The sequence below is a fragment of the Lepidochelys kempii genome, chromosome 10 (genome assembly GCF_965140285.1).
Source record: "Lepidochelys kempii isolate rLepKem1 chromosome 10, rLepKem1.hap1, whole genome shotgun sequence".
Taxonomy (NCBI): Eukaryota; Metazoa; Chordata; order Testudines; family Cheloniidae; genus Lepidochelys; species Lepidochelys kempii.
The window spans coordinates 63,545,055-63,562,979 of record NC_136389.1 but is presented as its reverse complement, the minus strand read 5'-3'; the positions used below and the strand labels follow the sequence as shown (position 1 = coordinate 63,562,979).

Sequence of the window (17,925 nt, the reverse complement as noted above, 5' to 3'; positions counted from 1 at the left end):
AAGTACTCCTTTTATTTGGAAGGTTATTGTCATGGGGTCACCACCTCCCAAGCAGCTTCTCTGGCCACTGGTCTGTTTTTTCCCAACCAAGGTATGGTCTAACTCCCAATCTTCCCAACCTGGCCTTTTATTTTTTCCAATCAGAGGTATGGGACACAGAACATTCTCCCCACACGTTGGGCTTTGTACAGCTTTATATGCTCTCAAAACAAACAGCCTTTTGCCCATGTGGGCTTGCTGCTGTGTTATTCAGGACCCCAATCAGTCTTTCATCTTTGTTCTTACCTCTCTTCCATGGAACCCTTGCAGGAGCCTTCACTATCTCCTGCAATTCCTTCTCCATCCTGTCTTTCAGGGGCTCCTGCAGGAGCCTTTGCTCTCCCTGTGGTTTCTTCTCTCTAGCCTTTCCTGGGTTCCTGCCAGAGTCTTTGCAGGATCACTACTAGCGTTTCCTCTCTATTGAACTTTGCTGCTGGCCTTTAGAGAGGCCAGCTATCCCTCATTGGGCCCGATGAGGTGGTGACTAATTAGTCACAGGCCGCAACAATTACTTTGTAAAGTTTTGAAAATCTACTTTTTGTGTATGTAATTGTATGCCTACTTTGCATATCTGATTATTGCAAAAGGATGCAAATTGGACATTTTTGTGCACCAGTGGATATTTAGCGCCATGTGTGTAACCACATCTCTAGTTTGTGTACACAGTTGCAACAGATATACTTACAAAGCAGGAGAGAAGTTGCATGCACAAAAATGTATGCAGACCTTGGTTCTAAGTTTCCTGTAGCTTCACTCATGACATTTTGAATAATTAATACAATTTTTAAGGGTCCAAATTTCTTAGCTAATTAAGAGTCTAGCTTTGTATTTAGGCTAGCAAAACCTACTCATTACCATTTCTGGCTCTTCAAATGTATTGGGTAATTTTCTTGGTTATCTAATGTGCCATTGGCCATCCATTGATATAACAAGTTGTAGATGCACTATCTGGCAACTTGAAGGGAAAGGAGGAGGGAGGCAGGAGTATTCTTTGTTTGAAATAGAGACAATGGGGAATATATGTCCTTGTATTTTGGTAGCAGAAGGTCTTCTACAGACAGTGGGTCAAATCTTGGCTTCATGGAAGTTAGTGGCAAAACTTCCTGTAATGGTTAGTGTTAGCTAACCAGTGACCCCTCTTAAGTCTCTTTTTGGTGAGGTCTAAGGTTTTACCTCGCTGGGGTGGAAGCCCACAATTCTCCCACTTGCAGACCTGATCCCCAGGGTACGGTACCTCTATTTAAAGTCTATTTTTCCTCACCAGGTTCAACTGGGTTTGGCATCTTCAAGTCTTTTCAAGAATTTTCCTTTCAGGTGCTGTAACCAGAAAGTAAATGTAGTGACTTGTTACAGCTTCTTCAAAACAAAAGTAAATTGTAGTTAACAGGAACATAATTTCAGAGAAGATGGTTAAACAACAAAAGGCCTCCATGCATATGTCTTACCTTAACATATACCTCGAAGTTCGGCTGACCCAACACATCCCAAATACTTTTACTTCTTGGGGCCAGAGTTTGAGTCTGCTTCCGTGCAGACATTACCTCTATTCATGTTCATTAGGGACTGTGCTTTTAACAGTTTCCAAGTCTTTTGTTTCAGATTTCCTCATCTGAAGACCCTCTTCCAGCCTGGTTACTGGCCTTGACATCTGTATTGTCCCCTTAACTTGACCACCAGTACTTATCTATGGCCATTGTCTGCGTTTCTGCAGACATGAGATGAACTCCAGAATCTTCACATTCTTTGCAGTCCCATTGGTGGCAGTGGGGCCATAATTTAATCTGCTTTGAACACCATGAGAACTAACTTGAAATTCATCAGTTGTTGAATTCTAATATGAAAGAAGCAAGAGGAAAGTTAACTTGATAAAACAATTTAAATCTGGGCTGTAAAATAAGCTATGTTTATAAAGATACAGCTTCAAAAGATACATGTGTAAATACAGACAAATGATTAGAAAATAATTGATAAGGGCTAGGGCATTGTTAATTTTAAACAAATTGGCTAGATACTGTAGTGGAGTCAATAGCAAACTTTTTTATTTTCAGAAAATGGAACTTGTGGTTAGTTCATGTTTATAAAAGCTATTTAGTTTAAGTGGATGTGAAGAACCGACATTGTGTGACACAGATGCTACGATATGGGTGTTAAGTATAACAGATCATTCAGAGTGACTAGGGCTCACCGGAACACCATAACAGGTAAAAAGCTGGCAGACATAAATATAGTCATTTCCTACCAGAGACAAGCAAGCCATTGTCTGATAACGTTTTCTTGGACAGACCATATGGTATGTGTGTTTTGTACTGTGGAAGATGCAATATATTATACATGATCCCTGAAGTAAACTTTTGTTTGTTGTTTTACACTCTGCTAATAAAGTATACTTATTAGAACCCAGAAAATCCCAAATGTGAGATATTTGGAGTATGTAATCAATAGAAGCTTCACTTTTTAAATAGTAAAAAAAATCTATTCAGTAATAAATAAATCTGAATAAAAAACAATTGTTGGCCTGAGAATCCTTATACATTAAAAAAAATTAAAGGGAGAAATCAATTCAGAATTTAATTCTTGAGGTAATTATTTTGCAGTATTTGTTTTTACTCCATTTTTTTTAATCTAAGGAAATTTACAGCTTTTCAATTAGCTATCCTTTTGTCTGTTTCCCCCCCCCCCCATAACTAACTTCCTGAAAAGAATGGAGATCAGCTATACTTTTTAGTGTCTGTTTTTGTTTAAAAATCAGCAGCAGTAGAATTATGTAATGAAGGGTACATTTCATGCCTGTCTTTAGGCACTACTTTCATTTCTAAAAAGAACTGTGGGAAGTCCTATCTACAGTGACCACATTGCCATTTTAGAAACAGAGCACAAATATTTGAATATGGTCTTAGAGGGAAATGGTAAACAATTAATGGAAGCTTCTTTTAAAAAAATCATGCAGGAGAAGAATATCATTATTTTCCCTTGAAAACAGAATAGAAAATTCTCCATTTAATAGGATGAACTTTATCCATTTTATATTAGACTTAATTTATACACAGGTATCTGTATTTCACACATACAGTACAAAGCTATATAATTCACAGGTGAGAAGGCACTTCCATTCCTCTTACTGACACATTCTGATAATTCACAGGCATGATATCAGGCACATTCTGCTGATAAGAAGCATTCTGGAGCTAGTCCTGCTGGAGAAGTAAAAGACTGATGTAAAATTAAAGACACATTTTGAATTGAGAGAATGTGGGACGGTCTGTAATTTCATCCTAAGGAGTTTGGTGACCACACAAGAAGAAAAACTCAAGTGGCTGTTTGTAGTTTGACATCACCAAATCCCTTGATAGAATTGCAATTATACAATTCACAATTAGTTGTTTATGATCATGCATAGCCTATAAAGGGGCCATATTAAATTGTTGAATGTAAATCACTTGTCTATTTTGCCAGTTCTACTTATACAATGTAATCTGTTTATAAAACAATGAACATTGGTTATGAAATGATGTAGCAAGGTACAGAATATTATAGTTCAGTATTCTTGCACTTTCTTTTTTTTTACATCTTTAGTATAGAAGATGCAAAATCATTGGCATAATTGCCAGACAGGAAGTGGTGTATGTATGTCCCTGTTTGGAAACTAAAAATATATTACTGTTGCTTGTTACTATAGTTGCAGCGAGAAAGGAATTAAGAGGTTTCTATACTATGTTCAGTTCTAATATTTTATTCAGATGCATGTTTAGGTAGTAAACAGGAAGAAAGCAAGAAAGATGTGGAATACTATTAGTTTAATTTACATTTATCATATAGTGTGACTTCATTGGTTGGGTCTGAGAAAGTACTGTTTTAAAAAGTCTGCAGGACTTGATACTGCTTCCCATTGAAAACTCCCACTGAATTATGTGGTGCAGAATCAGAGCATAATTGAGCCATCCCAGATGATCCCATCCTACTGAGCTGTACTCAATTGTAGGTCTGATGGCTCTGATTTACATCTGGCTTTTTTTGCCCACAACCTACTGGACATTCCTGCAGCTGAGGATTACTGAGGTGTAGGCATACCCCAACCACCTCCCTTTCCTCTTCCATGGTTTCTGCACCACTGTGAAGGGGTTGCATAATAAGTTACTGTGGCTGTACACAACTTTGGCTGAGAGAATATTCAGTGGGCTGGTTGAGCCAGCTGGATCAGCACAAAGCAGCTGTAGTAGGGGTGAGGAGCAAACTGTTACTCCTGGGCGAATTCCGCACCACTGCGCACATGCAGAATTTATGTCCCCCACAGATTTTTGTTTTCCTGCAGAAAAATGAGTTTGATGGGGAAGCAAGGGGAAGCCACAAGAGTGGTCATGCGACCCTCCCCACCAGTATGTTTCAGGTGCCCAGGGCAGCTGGCAGAGAGGTAAATAGCTGTGGGTCAGGGGGTGGGACTGGGGAACTGGCAGGACTGCATAGCATCCAGGGCCATGTCAGACCCACCCCCAGATTTCTCCCCTAGCTGTAGGAAGCTCTGCAAACTTCCTTCCCATGCTTACTGCACCCATCACTTCTCAGCTGCAGGGGGAGGGATCCCTGTACAGGGAGCTGCTCCCCCATCCACCTAACCCCCATGCATCCAGACCCTCTCATGCCCTCCCGCCAAGCATCACTCCCCCTCACACCCAGAATCCCCCATCCCCCCGATGAGCCCCACTCTCCCTGCACCTGGACCACCCCAGTGAGCCACCCGCACCTGGATCCCCACCCTACTGAGCCCCCTACACCCAGACCTGCCTGCCAAGTTCTATTCCTCCATACCCAGACCCCCCCCACTGAGCCCCAACCACCTTCACTTGGACCCCCCTGTGGAGTCCCATTACTGTTGCACCCAGAACCCTCCAACAAGCCCCTGTACATCCATATGCCCCACTGAGCCTCCCGCACCAAGATTGCCCTACATAGAACTCTCTCAACCCACACCTGGATCTCTCCTCCAAATTTGGATCCTGCCTTGCTGAGCCTGCCTGCCCCCACATGCTGCACCTGGCACAGAGAGGAAGGGCCCTGGTGTGTTTCCAGGGCAGGGTGGGGCAGGCCCAGCCCTTGCACTGTGTCAGGGTTGGGTGAAGCCTCACCACCGAGTCCGTGTCCCAGAGGGAACTGCACAGTGATCTCCCACCTCTCTGCAACCAGTGGCCTGTGCTCCGTAATGCCATGCTGGAGCCTCCCCATTTATTTTACAAATAAAATTTTTAGAATTTTAAAATATTGTGTGCAGAATTTTTAATTTTTTGGTTCAGAATTTAACTTTTTGGCGCAGAATGCTCTCAAGAGTAAACTGTGTATGTTAAGCTAATGTACTTTACTAGTGTGAATAGAGGTAGAGATTTAAGTGTGTATTCATGATCATAATGCACTTTGAAAAAAAGTAATAATTCTAAAACTAATTTACTAAAATGTAACCATTGTGGATTAACATTAGATTATATATTTATTTAAAACTATTACAGGCATATGGCTCAGGCTGTGATATTGTTGTTCTGGCAAACGACTTTGAATGTGTGCAGATTATTCCTGGTGCTAAGCATGGAAACATCCAAGTCAGCTGTGTGGAGTGCTCCCAGCAACAAGGCAGGGTAAGGTCTTTAATGAGTCTGAATAAAGTTTTAAAAATGAAATGTATAAACAGACACTGTTTGACATGTTGATGCTGTTGCTGAGATGGTAATTTCATGCTAAGGACCTATTTTTGGATACTTACAACTTTCTAAATAAGTCTTTTTTGGTTAAAAGTAATGATTCTTGTTTTAGCCCAAAGTGTTTTATTTTTGAAAGTTTGATAAAACTGAATTTGGCCCATTTTCAGCTACCTGAATATGTTTCTATTTAAATTTTTTTTTCCACTATTTAAAAGTAGAAAAAGCTCTTCATGTTCAGATAATTTATGCCACTTTTAAAAATTTTCATTTGTATGTGTCTGAATATCAGCAAGGGATGCATCAACAGCTAATTCTGAAAGCCACATGCTTTTCTTTGTAGCAAAAAGGTTCAGACCCCATTTTGTAAGGGGTCTCATAAAATGTGAAGAAGTACAGCAAACTTTTCTGAACACAGTATATTCTGGGATGAAGACCATACTCTCTCATTTGTTTGCAGATGGTTCTTGGATACTTTAGACATCAACTAAAAACTTTATATTTTGCTGCATCAAAATGTGTTTCTTTCAACAGCAAGTTAAATGTTACTTAAAACAGAATTAAATGGATTCTAGTTTTCTGTAGTAGTTTACACTACTTTGTTTTGCAGGGTAACATATAGTATTCCTCTTCTCCTACCTCCCAACACATTATTATTCTGATTATGCCCCTTTTTGGAGTTTGCAGATTTTCTCCATAGAACCAACTTGATGCTGTAAATTGGCATGTCAGTAAATAGTTTTTGTCAAAAGTGGCTGTATTTTTTGGTGCTCAAATCATGAGACCATGTGGCTCAAGGAATTGAAAACTATTAAAAGTAGAATACTGTGTATGCAAGTAATTTTTCCATTACTATTCATTTGCATTGAATACAGTTTCATTTATTTCAGCGTATATAATCACATTCATTTCTCAAACAACACTGAAAAAAAGAACATTTATAAATAATTTCAGTAAATGTGGTTGCAGTGCACCAGATATGTGTATGTCAGCCCAGCTTATGACAGACTTCTGCCAAAAAAGCACATTCTAGTAAAAGTTTAGAAATCTAATACAAGAGATCAGAAGCACTTCTCTTGGAAGTGTGCAGTTAAAATAGCATATGCTTTGAAACATTAAAAGAATCACCATGGCTTAGGTTCCCTTTTAATGGCATAGTTTATAATCAGTTGTACTACATTTAAACTATGTATTATTACTGGCCATGCCTCCTGTAGTGTCTAAAGTGGCTAAAAGAAAAGCCACATTTCTAGTCAAGGAACAATGAAACCATTTACGCCTGTGTTCTGGGAAGTGGTGCAAGTGTGTGTTTTTTTAAAAGTACCTAGAAATGCTTAATATGTGTACTAGCATAGTGAATCCTGATAAATGTGCAGACCCAATGTAATTTCCAACAGAGTTACAACTGAGTATTGACCAAGTTTTATGTGGACACAACTGACCATATTACAAATTTGGTTGTAATATAGACAGACAAGGCCTTAGGCCAGGGGTGGGCAAACTTTTTGGTCCGAGGGCCACATCTGGATATGGAAATTGTATGGTGGGGCATGAATGCTCCCAAAATTGGGGTTGGGGTGCAGGAGGGAGTGAGGGCTCTGGCTGGGGGTGCAGACTCTGAGGTGGGGCCAGAAATGAGGAATTCAGGGTGAGGGAGGGGGCTCCAGGCTGGGGCAGGGGGTTGGTGTGCAGTCAGAGGTGGGGTGTGAGGTGAGGTCTCCAGCTGGAAATGCAGGCTCTGGGGTGGTGCTGGGGATGAGGGATTTGGGGTACAGGAAGGTGCTCCAGGCTGGGACGAGCTGTTCGGAGGGTGATTAGGGCTGGGGCAGGGGGTTGGGGCACGGGGGTGCTGGCTCTGGCTGGGGGTGCGGGCTCTGGGGTGGGGCCAGAAATGAGGAGTTCAGGTTGTGGGAGGGGGCTCCGGGATGGGATATGGGGTTGGGGTGCGATGGGAGAGTTGGGGGCACCAGCTGGGGGTGCTGGCTCTGGGTTGGCGCTGGGGATGAGGTGTTTGTGTGCAGGAGGGTGCTCCGGGGTTGGGATCAAGGCGTTCAGAGGATCAGGCTGGGGCAGGTCGTTGGGGCACAGGAGGGGCTCGGGTGCAGGCTCTGGGCAGTGCTTACCTCAAGCAGTTCCCAGAAGCAGTAGCATGTCCCCCCTCCAGCTCCTACGCAGAGGCGTGGCCAGGCAGCTCTGGGCGCTGCCCTTGGCCTCAGTTCCCAGGCAGTGGGAGCTGCGGGGGCAGCGTGCAGAGCCCCCTGGCTGCCCCTCAATGTAGGAGCCAGAGGAGGGACATGCTCCCAGAAGCAGCAGCTGCGTGGAGCTGCACAGAGCGGCCCCCGACCCTAGTTCCTGACTGGAACACGGGAGCGGGGCAAGCCCCAGACCCTGCTCCCCAGCGGAAGCTCGAGGGCCAGATTAAATTGCCTGGCAAGTCAGATGTGACCTGCAGGCCGTTGCCACCCCTGTCTTAGGCAGTGTTGCAGGACAGTTACTGTTAGGGAGTCCCTGACATTGCAGCTCCACTAGAGCCACAGTACCAAGGGGAAGGAAAGATTAAGAATGTTTTTCTGGTGGCCCTGAAATCCATGTGGATCCTGCAGTATTCTAGGTCCATGGGGTTTGAACTCCTTGCCGCCTCTTCTGTGTGCTTTGAGGCAGTGGTTCTCAACCAGGGGTACCTGTACCTCCTGGGGGTAGACAGATCTTTCAAGGGGTATATTAACTTATCTAGATATTTGCCTGGTTTTACAATAGGCTACATAAAAAGCACTAACAAAGTCAGTACAAACTAAAATTTCATACAGACAGACAATGACTTGTGTATATTGCTCTATGTAGTATACACTGAAATATAAGTACAATATTTATATTCCAATTGATTTATTTTATAGTTGTATGGTAAAAATGAGAAAGTATGCGATTTTTCAGTAATAGTGTGCTGTGACACTTTTGTATTTTTATGTCTGATTTTGTAGTTTAAGTGAGATGAAACTTTGGGGTTTGATAGGAGTTTTTAGGAAAATGGGTTAAAACTTGCAGATTTCTGCGCAGGAGAGACTAGAGTCCTAAATTGGAAGTATTTAAACAACTCCTAATGTATCTTCTTAAGTAAAATTTAGACTTTAAAAAAACAGTCCAGCCATTTTTGAAGTGCAGATAAGCACAATGATCAGACATATTCCCAACCAAAAAGTCTTTTGCAGATGTGGTTCTTCTGTGAAAGAAATAGATTGGAGAAACTAGGGAGTCCTACTTGAAGTATGCTAATAAGTTTCCAATAGTATGTTCAGTATTCTGTTTCCATATACCAGGCTTTTCCTCAAAATTGACTGAACCTAGCAGCAACAGAATAACATTTGCTCCTGTATTCTTGTATTTAATATTTAGTGATAGGAAATGGAACTTGGAATCACACTGAGGACCCAAACATTGATTATTAATTTACTAGTTTTCTGTGAAGTAGAGCAAGAGCAGAAAGAGCAAAGGCAGCAGCTTTCCATTGTGCATTAACAGTAGCTACTCTGAAGTAATAGCAGATTAACAGGAGTTAGCACATGTCCTTTTGTACTCGGGGTCTCTTGTTTACTTTAGATCTTTAACATGGGATTACTCAAAACAAACAAGTTATGTATTTTTCAATGTTTTTTAAAAGCAATCAATTCTACATACAACACCACTAAGTAATGTTTGTATGAATTTTGCTTTCCTTTAGCACCTACGCTTATAAGTTATTGAAAATTCAGTGAGTATCTGAATTCTAGAGAGTTCTATTATACTTTTTTCCTGAGTTTAACATTTTACTCATTCAATCTGTTCCAGATTGCAGCATCATATGGAAATGCTATTTGTATTTTTGAACCTCTTGGTATAAATTCTCACAAAAGAAATTGTGTAAGTATGTATTACATGATTAAACTATGTCTTGTTTTGTTGGAGCAGATAAAAATATGCCTACCACTTGTTAAAGCCCCATTAGAATGGAACAGGGGAGATTAACTGAGGAATGTTAGTTAAAAACACATATAGTTCAGAAAATTGTATAGTGAGAAATCAGAATTAATTTTATTCTAAACAATCTATCTAGCAAATATTCCTTAAAATAAAAAGCTCTCATTTGAAAATAAAGGTTAGAAAATATAATTTTCCTTAGTTTTCACCTATTCTGTAGGAGTATTTTATTTAGTGAAACATGGCTGATTCTTTTGTTTATATTCCTCCTTCCCTAACCAGGGATATGGTATTTAGCGAGTCCATAGTATTTTGAATAATGCTAGTACATATTTGTTTGGAACGTCATACCAAAATGGTGAATGTTCAGTTTTCTGCTGATAAGAATTTTAGTGCTGCATTTATTCATTATAAATCAGTTGAATGCAATTATTAAATACTTCGGCAAAGAGTCCTGTGGCACCTTATAGACTAACAAATGTATTGGAGCAGGAGCTTTCGTGGGTGAATACCCACTTCATCGGATGCAAGTGGGTATTCACCCACGAAAGCTCATGCTCCAATACGTCTGTTAGTCTGGATCTGTAAAAGCGGCAGAGTCCTGTGGCACCTTATACACTAACATGGCTACCCTTCTGAAGTTATTAAATATTTGATTCAGCAATCTAAATTTATTTTCAATTGAATTACTAGGAATCTGAAACTTACATTTGTAACTTCATATAGAAAGTAAAAAATGCTGTTAATTTATTGCTTTGTTGCTGTTAACTAACCCTTTATTCCTAATGTTTTTATACCACAGCAACTGAAGTCTCAGTGGCTTAAATCGGGGCAGTTTTTCCTTAGTTCTATGACTTACAATTTAGCATGGGATCCTCAAGGTAATGTGAAATTGATTAGCGTTTGTTCAAAATTTATAACAGTAGAATGATTCTAGTTTCAAATAATTTTTATTTAAATGAAATTGGAGTGTGAATATATATGTATTAGATAAGCAATTCTCAAACTGTGGTAGGGACACTACATGTGGTACATAGGTTGATATAAACTTGAGTATCACACTAAAAATCCACTGCAGTTACCATTTATGAAGATGCTATGCCAAGTACTTTTGAGTTTTAGATGTAGTATGCTAGGTCTCAGTTTAGGAACTGCACTCTTAGGTAGCTAACTGATATGATTAGCATATATTCTGATAGGAAAACTATGTATGTTATGTTTTAAAATTTCTAACATTATGTCACACTTGGAATTTGACCGGTTATTGAACTGTGTATAGTATTCACTCTTAAACATAGTGCATTACTGTGACCTTCCCCTCTGGTGTTATCTGGACCAGTGATCTGCTAGGTCACTCAAATCCTTGACTCTGGGAGCCAGCCTTACCCTGCTCTGCTGTGAGAAACCCCACTCCTGGGCTGCTCACACACAGCCTCTGGCATGTAAGCTGCTCCTTGGATTGTGCAACCAAATGACACTAGCCAATACCCCTGGTCCCAGACACAACCCTAGGAACCTCCTTCTTGCAGTGTCCAGTTATGCCTGCTGGATGCTGCAAGCTTATGAATTCATCAACTTAACAAAAATTGATATGTACCAGGCTTGTTCTCCCAAGGGGAGTCTCTGATATGCTTCAAACCAAACACAGTGCTTCACGTAGCATAAACAAACAGATTAACAACAAAGATCAATTTTAAGTGATTATAAGTCAAAAAATAACCGGTCAAATGAAATAAAAGCAACACACATTCTAAGCTGATCTTAACGCTTTCAGTGCCCTTACAAAACTTAAATGCTTCTCACCACAGGCCGGGTGGTTGCTCTTCAGCCAGGCTCTTCCCTTTGATCAGTACTTCAGTTGCTTGGTGTAGTGTCCGTAGATGTAGGTGGAAGAGGGAGCATGGCAAATGTGTCTCCCTTTTATCTTGTTCTTTCTTCCCTCTGGGCTTTGCCCCTCCCCCCTTTCAGAGTCTGGTGATTATCTCATTGCAGTTCCAAACTGACCAAAGGAAGGGATGTGACCCCCTCAAGAGTCCAACAGATTCTTTTGTTGCTGCCTAGGCCAGCATCCTTTGTTCCTGTGAGACTGGGTTTGTCCCATACATGCCCTGATGAGGTGTGAACTTCGTCTCAGCTCTTGGAGAGTTTGTGCCTGGGCTTATTTTAAGCCATAAGTCTACATTTTCAGCCTCATAACTACATACATGAAATTATAACCTTACTGTAACAACAGTGCTCAGTGCATCGTGAGCCTTCCGAAGACACCCAACATGACAAACTTTGCATTGGGTACCACACAATCATTTTACAAGGATGAACATGGGGGTGCTGGATGCTCCCTCATACGGAGCGTCACAATTACTTGAGAAAACTATTTTTAAAATGTCCATCTTAACAAAGGGGTACATTTTCCTGTTTTGTCAGTTCCATGTCTCAGAGCAAGACATTACCATTTTCCTCCTGAAGGATGTTGTAAGTGCCACATGTTTTGAGTGGCAAAAAGGAAAAGCTATTGATGGGAAATAGTTAAATAAATGGAAAGTATGACTTCACAAGGTTAAAAATATTTCTACTATGGATCTGTGCTACAGCTGTGAACAGCAGAGGAGAATGTGTACCATCTGATTTTATAGTGATCAAAGAAACTTAAGTTCGTTTGTACAAAGATACAGATTAGTGTGTCAGGGTTGATGAAGTACAAGTTTGCTCTAAAGTGACTAAGAACAGGAGAGTGAGTGGAAAATGGATTAAGGGGTGATCAGCGTGTTCATAATAGAAGAAAGACATGAACAATTTTGAGGGAACTGGCAAAATCAGTTGTGCCCAAGACCAGGCAGTCCTCCTAAACTAAATTTAGGATTGGGTTATGCCTCTAATCCCCTCCGTAGGCTATTAACAAGGAAACCCAAGGTCCTGCCCTGGCACACCACATTGGGGCACTCAAGAACCCACTAGTGTATGGGTTGAGACAGACACCCCTTACAAGCCTATCAGTGTGAAAACAGTCTGTATCTCTTCCTGAGAAAATAAGTCACATTCTAGCCAGACATTTATGAATCCTTGCTGGTTGGCTTGATGATAACTTTGGGGAGGCAGGAATCACCCTTTTTTCTTCCTTTCTCAACTACATCAGCATGAGAAGACATGATCCCCTACCTAATTATGCTTAGATACCCAAGCGTTAAGTATCTTAAAAATACCAATGTTAAACAAAATATTTGAAGTGTATCTAACACTCTTGCAAGGACTCTTTCACCCTATGAAGTGCAGCAAACAATTGAAGCTAAGAATGCGGGTCCAAGAGACCATATCAGTACCTGTGAACTCAAGTCTTTTCTTCAAGCATTGCCTACACAGCTCCACATTTTTCGCTCCACATTTTTCACTCCACATCTTAGCAGGAGCCATCTAGAAAGCTTAGATCTTTGAGGTTGGGCACATACTTCCTTGTGGTACTTGAACATTCAGACCTGAGGGTATATAAGACACAATGACTCTATCCCTCAGTTCCTTCCAGCCACCACAGTGTACCTAGTTAGAAAATAGGCATATAGACACACATAATACAACTACAAATACAACTTATGTCCTTTTCATGGCGAGTGGATCTTGTCAGTTAAGAGGCTTATTTTCTCATTATCTCTACAAATGAAAGTAGCTAATTACCAGGTTCTTGTGGCCAGATATGATTATTTTAAATGGGGCAAATTCCAGTGGCTTCTGTATAGAGAAAAAAAATTGCAAAGTGGTCATCTGGAAGACTAAATAGGAGACAGCAGATGTGAGTACTTCAGCCCTTCCAGCTTTCAACAGACATTTTTCTATGGGCTGTAATTTAGTAATGTAGTAAGTTTTTTAAAAATCAAGAGGTCTAGTTTTCTCCTTCACAATTGGGCTTGTTGGTATGGATGTGTACAACACATTAGAATGGATTGCTGGAAAAGTTTCTTCTTTCCCTGTAAAATGGGTTCTGTGAGAGTACCCCTAGTAATTGATATGCCTGATTGGTTATTGATATTAACTAGTCTGTTAGCATGTTAATTCTTGGACAGTCACTTTCCTGTTGCCTACGTATGCCTATAAGCAATGACTTCTTATACTGGGAGATTTTTTTCCCCCCTGCAGTTCTTTGACTGTCAAATGGACAAATTACCTGTGGAGAAAGGACAACTAACTAATATTTATACTCTAATAGAAACCCATTTTACAGGAAGGCAGAAGTTCCTTTTGAAGTTATAAGTTTTAAAGAGAAGTTTGATCCTCTGACATTCTGGAAAAATTCAAGAACTACCCATATTTGAGACTAAACTTGTCTGTTTAATCTCCCTTTGTTTTCTTCAACTTGCACACTAAAAAATTTAAGAGGGAGATTTGTAAATTTTTGTTTCTAATACAATGGTGATATTTGTGAAATCTGCACATTTTTCATCATCTGGTTGTGGAATTAGAGTTTTTGGCAGAAAAAATTCCCGATAGCCTACAAAATTTTCTAATGGATGGACTGAATAACAAGGCCTTATCACAGACAGTAACAAAACATGTTTTAATTTAAATAGCTCCAAATAGTGTGTTGGCTTACTGATATACAGGGAAATAAATCTGGGCATCGGAAGAACAAATGTTTATCATCTGCCATTACAAATGTTTAAACGTTTGCAAGTTTAAATGTAGTATGACTCAGTAGCTGTGTCTTTTGGAAATATGAAATCAGTATAGTTATAAAATTATTGGTTTATTTTTAATTCAGATGGTTTAATATCCAAAACAATATCAATTATTTTCATATTACTGTATTCATAATAGCAGGAAAAAAGCACTCTTGCTTAAAATAAAATCTAAAAAATTTAATAAAACCAACTGGAGCTGAGTGTGCCATGTCTGAATAATCTACTGTAATCAAAATGGACTTCATAAAGTTGTGTTCCTAGGCTATTTTTAATTACTTGTCAAGATCGGATACGCTACATAATCTTCCAATATAAATGCATCCAGAGTTCCTCATTCTGTTCTACAGCTTCAATTAATATTACTCACTTTTAGGTAACAAGCTCCTGACAGCAACTGACAACTTGCAGTTGTGGGCCCCCCCATGTAGTGACATTCTAGAAGAAGAGGAAGAAGAGGATGATCCTGACAGTCAGATCAAAGATGATAAAGTTCTCCCTGTTCTGAATGACTGGAAATGTGTCTGGCAGTGCAAGTAAGTGAATCTGTAATCTAAGATGTGTTAACTAGATGTAAAAGACTGCATTTTAAATGTGTGCAATTAAAAGCATTTCAATATTTAGAGACCTGCGCAGATACAAAATTTTTATCTGTGGATATAAAGCGGATATCCGTGGTATCGCAGGGCTCTAGCAACAACAAGCGAGACCAGCAGGGCCATAGCCAGCAACTGGGTCAGGAACCGCAGCGGCAAAAGCAGCAGCATGTCGAGTTGCAGGAGCCAGCGCCCAGCCCAGGCAGCTCCTCCAATGTGGCTGAACCGCCCGCAGCCCTGCCCACTGGGGCGAGCACCAGGCTCACTGGCAGCTGTCCCTGGTCATGCTAGTGTGTGCAAGCGGCTTGCATGCCCCCAGACAGGAGACGCAATCACCCTTAGTGATTAATAATGCTAGTTTTGAATATCATGATGGAATAAGTGAGGAGAGCAAAAAAAAACCAAGAATTGAAAGAAGAAAAACAGGAAGGGGAAAAAGAATGGAGTTAAAAGGAAAGGGTGTGTGTGTAGGGCAGGAGAGAGGACAAAAAAAGTAGAGGCACTTAAGCCAAGATATGGTGCAAGGGGACCTAGGTAGGATGCTAATATGGTAATTTAAGGTGAAGGGGACTCTAACCAAAAAAGGGCAGGGAACCACTGAGCAATGGAATTTCTTCCATTTACAGAATTACAAAGGAGTTTCAGATATATATTTCAGAAGGATATACACGTTCAAATACCCAGAAAAAATATTATATATTGACGGACTGAATCATTTAATGCAATCAGAGGGGGAGAACTATCATCAGAATTTTAGTGTGTTAAAAGAAATGCATCATTATAACCTAGTAACTTTTCCTGATTTATAATTTTATAATTATATAAGGTATAATCAAACAAATATTCTTTCTATGTGAGCCCCACCCTATCCAGATGACAATCACCCAATTGAAGAGAGATTTACCTTTAAAGACATTGTTTTTAAAGGTAAACCAGTCGAATTGTTTATTTGAATAATGTTGAGAATTTTTTTTTCCCTTAAAGAATAAGTAGCTCTATGATATTTCCTCTTCAGCTCCCATTCTAGCAGAACTTTGTGTTGCTTTCTATAAAGGAGCTGGACTCACCCCTGCAGCACCTCCTGTTGGTCATTGGGAATTAGCTCTTTTCCAGCCTGGAGCGCTCTTTGCAGACCAGTGACCCACACAGCTCTGGCCCCCCCATGTCCCTCACAGACCCCGGGCCCCTTTCTTTGGGGTTCTGCCCCTGGCAGTACTCCCACACTCTGCCTCTGGGGTTCCCCTTCCCGGGGTACCCCAACCCACTATCCCCACCTTGCCTCAGTCTGGGCTACTGCTAGTCATCACCAAGCCCCTGCTCCCTGGAGCAGACTGCTGTGTAAAGGCCACTCATCATAGGCAAGGGGGTTTGGACCTGTTGCCTTCCTCTACCTCCCAGTACCTCTATGGGCCTCGGACCAGGCCCTACAGCCTGGAGAGTTGCCAGCTTCAAGCGCCCCTGCTCCGCCTGCTCCTTCCACAGCACAGCACCCCCCTCAGTACCCTGGCAAGCAAGCCCTGCTCTCTCCCAGCTTGGAGAGAGACTCCTTGGGCCTCTGTCACAGCCTTTTATACAGGCCAGCTGAGGCCTGATTGGGGTGTGGCCCAACTGCAGCTGCTTCCCCAATCAGCCATCCCCAGCCACAGCCCTCTCCAGGGCTGCTTTTAACCCCTTCTATTTTAGGAGTGGGGTAGCCACCCTGCTACACTTTCCCATAAGCATTCCAAAGTCTGTTAGGAAGGATGTGCATGTCAGCCTGCAGGTCTAATATTCCAACTGCATTTAACAAGGTTTCCTCCATACCCTCAGTTCCTGTTATTCTACTTTTGCCTTTGCTCTCATCTTGACTGTTCATTTAGTGTAATTTACATTTCTGTTTTAATTATTATTGTATTTGTTACATAGATTTTTAAGACCAGAAGGAACTATAATTATCATGTAGTCTGACCTGTTGTATAACAAAGGCCATAGACTTTCACTCAGTAATTACTGCATCCTGTCCATATCTTATGGTTGAGCTAGAGTGTTTTTAGAAAGACATCCAATCTTACTTTATAGACTTCAAGTGATGGAGAATTCACCATGTTCTTTGGTAAATTACAACAGTTAATTACCTCACTGTGAAAAATTTGCACCTTATTTCCAGTTTGAATTTATCTAACTTCTACTTCCAGCCATTGGGTCTTGTTAAGCCTTTCTCCTAGATTAGAGTTAAATTGCAATCAAGTCAACTATTAACCTTTTCTTGGGTAAACTAAATAGACTGACCTTATTAAATCATTGTAAAACAGGTTTTCCAGACCTCAAATCATTCTTGTGGCACTTTTCTGACCTCCTCCGCGCCCCCCCCCCCAGTTTCTCAACATCCTTTTTTAAAGTGTGGACACCAGAGCTTGTCTGCTGTATTCCAGTAATGGATCGATGCCATATATATAGACGTATCCCCTCTGTATGCTTAATTAATATTATACATCCAAAGGTTGCATTTAGTCTTCTTAATCACAGTATCCACTGGGAACACATGTTAAGATGGTTATCCACTATGACCTGTAAGTCCTTTTCAGAGTCTCTATCTGCTGGGATACAGCCCACCATTCTGAAAATGTGACTGACATTCTTTGTTCTTATGTGTGACCGTGCATTCTTGTGTTGTTTGAATGAGCTCAACTCATTCAATTTAGTTGGGGATTGGTCCTGCTTTGAGTAGGGGGTTGGACTAGATGACCTCATGAGGTCCCTTCTAACCCTGATATTCTATGATGCTGTGAACTCAACCAAGCTGTGGATAGAAGCCCCTTCCGTCCTGGCTGAGCATTTTATATCACTCAGGCTTGAATATTCTCAGCTTACTGTTATGGGTCTCTGGCATTGTCAGAAAAATAAGTGATTTGGTAGTTACTACCCCAGAAAGTTTTCAGAGGGTCACCATTCACACAGAGGTCTCTAACTTGTGTGATAACAGATAAATGCTGTTCTAGATAGGAGTGTTCATTT

At 40.8% G+C, this 17,925-nt stretch overlaps 1 protein-coding gene across 9 annotated transcripts in view; it reads left to right on the top strand.

Moving 5' to 3' along the window:
* Positions 1-17,925, top strand: part of DMXL2 (Dmx like 2) — a 105,303-nt gene that overhangs the window by 7,639 nt on the left and 79,739 nt on the right. For all 9 annotated transcript variants that reach the window (XR_012154000.2, XM_073303878.2, XM_073303879.2 and 6 more), the window contains exons 2-5: positions 5,535-5,660; positions 9,543-9,614; positions 10,474-10,552; positions 14,712-14,871. Coding sequence is in view for 8 of the 9 variants with exons in the window: in XM_073303878.2 (XP_073159979.1) it covers positions 5,535-5,660; positions 9,543-9,614; positions 10,474-10,552; positions 14,712-14,871 (437 nt within the window). In the remaining variant the exon portion in view is untranslated. The remainder of the gene's footprint in view (positions 1-5,534; positions 5,661-9,542; positions 9,615-10,473; positions 10,553-14,711; positions 14,872-17,925) is intronic.